Consider the following 4,868-nt stretch of genomic DNA (forward strand, 5'->3'; position numbering starts at 1 on the left):
TTGGTTAATCAGGACTTATCTATCACCGCAAATTCAGTCCTAAATGTTAGTAGTCTTCCCAGACTTCTTGTCTCAGCAGAGGTCAGTCGCGATTGCGGTTTCAAATCCCAACTTCGAAACTCCGAAAACTAATTTCCGTAGTTATTTTCTGTCAGACGGATACCGTTCCTGAAATGGGAGAGACATCTCCGTGGACGGAATTCGTTGAACGTTTACGGTGGTTGCAGTGAAGGAACGACGTCTCCGAGCGAGACTCTGAGACCACTAACTCATTTAGATCTTTTAATTCCGCGATCACTCTAGCCCGAAGCCATCGAAGCGATGCACTCGCGGGCTCTTCCAATAATTGGGTCTTCTGAATGGACCCCGGGAGCACTCGGATCGGATGGACAGAGTCTCCGATCTCGTAAAGCTCTTTGGTCATCATCGGTGATATGAGCGTGGGGTCGAAACGAGGGCGCGGCGTCGTGAATAAAGACAGGAATGGGGAATCTTCGGCGGATCCGAAGACTCCGCTCTAGTTGAGATACAGGTATCATCTTGAAGAACATTTCAGACCAGGACAACGCTCGAGTATTCATAGCTATCCGGAAAACTCAGTCAATTAGCTGAATAGATTGGCGAGCTTTATTACACTGGGCATAGACTCCAGACGAAGATTACAAACAGCGGTTTATGATAAGGAGTGTAGAGCTTGAATACATAGCTCTGACATGGAAAAAATACTGTTTGATGCGGGAAATATGGGCCGGCTTCAGGAAAGATACTCGACCCCCCCCTCATAGAACAACTCGTTCGGTCCAAAAACCCTGAACCCCAGAAGAGTCCGGGCGGTTACGATGGCTTTCTTCCTGTGGCCCCAATACGCTCGGATGGAGTCCGCATCCGTCTCTGCAAGCCATCCGGAACTAACTCCCGATCTGATCCTGATATGGATGTGTGACTTTTTCAAGGAATCCCCCGTGCTGGGGATCGATGATTGATATTTCCGAAAGGGGTTTAACGATGGCTTCAACATGAAGAGGTGCTTGGGTATGTGTATTTCGCGCTCGCTCGGGAATTTCGCACTTGGGAAGGTCGCGAGGAGCTCCGTTCCGAGGGAACGTTTCCAGAAGCTAGCTGCGGTAATATCGCAGCAAGCTCAAAATCCGCGCTGAAGATTAACGCCTCGGAAAGAGCAGAAAACCTGGAAAGCGTTAAGAGTCTAGTCAGTCGAGGCTCGACTTCAATCAAGAGGAAGCTTGAAAAGTTCGGAAACTTACTGATAGGTGATCCACGATTCATAGCTCTTGCAGATTGTCGCAGGATTTACTCTTGACATGGTCTCCTCGTCCGAAGATTTTGTCGAAAAATAATCTGTGGGAGACGAAAGGCTTTGAGTCCAATAATTGGCTCCACAGAGATTAATAATTATACTGATCATACTGGAGAGTATACTAAGGGGAATACATCCGCAGGCCACTATCGGCACCCTCGCTATACGATCCCACGAGTCAGCGAGCCTAGTTAACCACGCCTCGAGCGTTTCTCGTTGGAGGTCACATGCGCACGTCGCAGCTCGATCCGAAAATTCGCATGATCTCGAGCGATGCCGCTCGAATACATAAATTCGAATGGGGCCGCCATCATGGAAGTTTCGCGGAATGGAGTGTTCCGCAAAACGCTGGGACCGTATCCTCATGTGCTAAGGAATTCCACCTCTGCAGATGTGTGCCATACTCTCGTGACGCGAGAAAAGCCGAGATGAATCTCAATGGCAAGGTCAAGAGCTTTCGAGCGAAGGGCCACATGAGCGACGTTCGAGGGGGTAATCGAGGCTAATGCAGTCTTCTCCGGCTTTCTCGGCGACTTTGCCGGGTAATCTCAAGCCTGGGCATGCAAACCAGACAAGAAACGCTCGCGTGAGATTCGTCTCTTTGCTTCTGTCGCTATGTAGGCCCATGCTCCTTCGGAACAGGCGTCGGAACATTCTTGCCGTACTGCACGGAATATTGTTCTCAAAAGACATAGTATAAGGATCTTGGTCGGATCGATCGGAATGTACAGCGAGACGTGAACATAGAAAAGAAATAGGGAATTATTCAGCTATCTGGGGGCTGTGCGAATAGCCCCCATCTTTAGATTTTGCAGTCGATGAGAGGGCTGACCTTGTTCGGTTCCCGAGGAAGAGTGAAGTCTTCGAATGCCGCCTCTCCTGAGTGGGTTTGTTCTTCTTATCGCCCTTCTGTTGCTCAGCCTTCAGTCTGATCTGCGTGACGAGTCCGACGAGGAGTTCATCCACATTGTGCTTAAGACCGGCGGATATCTCAGCGTACTTGCACTCGTAATGAGAAGCCACGTCCCTGCCACCTGGAATTCAGAAGGGTCGTGCCAGATCAGGAACGGAGCGGAAGAACACTTTTTGCTGATCAAGAGCCGAATTTAGGTACTGGGATACGGATCATGTGGCAGACCACGACTGAAATCTCGAAGATCAGAGATCATGTCAGAACTCGAGTCGAGCGATCAGGATTCCCGTGCTAGTCGCGCGTGAATCTGGGACGATATCGCTCGATCAAGAAGATTCCTTCGGGACGATTCTCCGATATCGGTAAAGAATCCCCAAGCTGATCCTTTCGTGCCTGATCGTAATCAGTTAATGATCGAGATCGCGTGTCGACATGGATGCAAAGGGCAGAAAGAGCACCCGTACTGTACCCGCGAAGAATATCCAGCAGAATGACTCTGGCAAGAGCACAAAGACGGGAAAGATAAATGTTCGACACGGCAGAGGATATCGCCTTACTCGTTTTGATCACCTACAATCACTCTGGGTCCCTATCCTATTTCCTAGAGACCCCGACATCTACCCCAAGGGGGGGGGGCGGCGGAGGACAGATCGAAAACGTTCTGCAGCCTCCCTATTCGTGTTTATTGTCCGCCTCCACAGCCCACCGGAACCTTTTCCCGCCTGCTGAGAGCAGGTACGAGCGTCTTCCACGGCATTGGAGTCCGTCCTCAGACTGCTGAGGACTTACTACCGTCGTCATAAGTCCCAGGTAAGGAAAACAAGGAGTTTCGTTATTCATTATCCGTTAAGGAATCATGAGCTCGTGTGACTTCAGTATGATGATGGGAGACCCTGGGGGACACTGGAGGAATACGACAACGAGATGTGGTCCAGAGCTCTGCTCTAGCTCCGAGAAGGAAATTCATTTTTAAAGTTTTTTGGACAGCGCAAGCAAAGTTCTCGACCATCTGATGGTCTACTGTCTGGTGTCTATCCCCTGAGTAGCGGTAATGGCTGACCTCCTTCGCTCTGCAAGCGTCTCTGACCTCCTTCTGTATGGGTATAACCGCGACGGACGCATCGACCGTGCTCGATGCGTCTGCGGATCGCTGCGTCTCCATTATATCCCGCTTGTCGTCGCTAGCTTGGTAATTTTCCTCTCTTCCCTCCCCCCTGCTCCGACGGCGATGATTGTTTCTCATCTGGAATCCGTTTATACAACAATTTCTCATGAATAGACTGCCTGCCGAACCTACACGAGGACTCCGTGGCATCGAGCCAACCCCGGGTCCCGCGGATTCCTCGGAGTTGACGTTCCGCTCATATATCATGCTTCTACTCCGGATACCACAAGCAGAACCGTATTTTTGCGGAAATGTAAGATGCCGTTTCGGTTTCGTTCTCTCTAGATTCCCGAGGATCGCATTACACGTGTGTTCGACTACAGATTCTCTATCGGAAGTTGTACGTCTCGAGCATTCGGAACGGCGAGAGCTTTTCCGTGTTGCTTCCTTCGGGGAAGTCGGTGGGCATATCGATCCTTCCCCGAGAGAATACCGGGAGCAGCGGGAACGATAAAAACGGAAATTCCTCAGGAACATCAAAATCTGACTCAAAACCCAAGTGCAACGATTACGGGCTCGTCTGGCTTCCGTCCATCAGGTGACTTTGTCCATGCGTACCCAGACACCACCGCAGGAAATGTATAGCTAACGACGAAGGTTGTCATCGGCAGACGCCAAGCAACCTGACCACCAGCTGTTATCACATCTGTTCCCCCCTTAATCATCTGATCGTCCGACTGGAACGAAACCTCTGGCGGAGCGGATCGTTAATGGATAGCTGTCGCAAGCGAGGAGGATGATAAACGACGACATTAATTCGCAGGTATATGTCGGTTCTATTATACATTCGCCCTGCAGAGAAGGCCTGACACAGGAGTTGACTCTTCGAACCAGAGGATTGACTCGGTGATGAGATCTGAGAGGCAAGACTCGACTGACAGACACCAGACCAGGATTGATCGGCTCGGCGAGAAGGAGAGAAGACATATGCATAGCTGACTGTGGAGTGAGCCCGGAACTGCTCTCAGAACATTCGGAAGGGCCTCGATCGACGGTGATTCAGTTTCCACGAGCGCATCCCATGACTCGGTGCCGCTCTTCAGCAGGCAATGGCTGTTGAAAGGCATTCGCATGCGACGCACGGAATGTCCATGGCTCCGAAATCGCTCCGCTAATTGAAAGTGAGCGGTGCGAGAGCGAATGGTGTAGGTGCGAGAGCGGATGCGCAGGCCGCAAACCACTGCGACCGAGTGGACAATGGAGGATGCAAGTGTCTGGAGGGTTATTGAGATCCATTTGAGCCTTCCAGGCGATCCAGGTGCGGGAATCGGTCGGTTGTTCCTGAGACTCGCAAATCAACGGTGCAGCCAATCATTGAAAACCATCCTGGACTCAGACCGGATACACAGAGGAATGTGTCCCCCCCACAATGAACGATATTTGTCTTGTCAACAGATATCGATGAGCCTAGTCTAGGATTGTAGAGACTCTCTCAACATGTGCGAATAACACTTCAGCATGATTGGATTATTATC

General features: G+C 50.6%; 1 protein-coding gene across 1 annotated transcript in view; it reads right to left on the reverse strand.

Moving 5' to 3' along the window:
* Nucleotides 1–623: 623 nt before the first annotated feature.
* The window catches only part of LOC100904545 (uncharacterized), a 14,265-nt gene continuing 10,020 nt past the window's right edge, over nt 624–4,868 (reverse strand). The window contains exons 4-6 of the mRNA XM_003739609.3: nt 2,148–2,349; nt 1,263–1,356; nt 624–1,186 (exon numbers count right to left, since the gene is read on the reverse strand). Coding sequence (XP_003739657.3) covers nt 1,281–1,356; nt 2,148–2,349 — 278 coding nt within the window. The 3' untranslated portion in view covers nt 624–1,186; nt 1,263–1,280. The remainder of the gene's footprint in view (nt 1,187–1,262; nt 1,357–2,147; nt 2,350–4,868) is intronic.

This window comes from Galendromus occidentalis, unplaced genomic scaffold, assembly GCF_000255335.2.
Source record: "Galendromus occidentalis unplaced genomic scaffold, Mocc_1.1 scf7180000076574, whole genome shotgun sequence".
Taxonomy (NCBI): domain Eukaryota; kingdom Metazoa; phylum Arthropoda; class Arachnida; order Mesostigmata; family Phytoseiidae; genus Galendromus; species Galendromus occidentalis.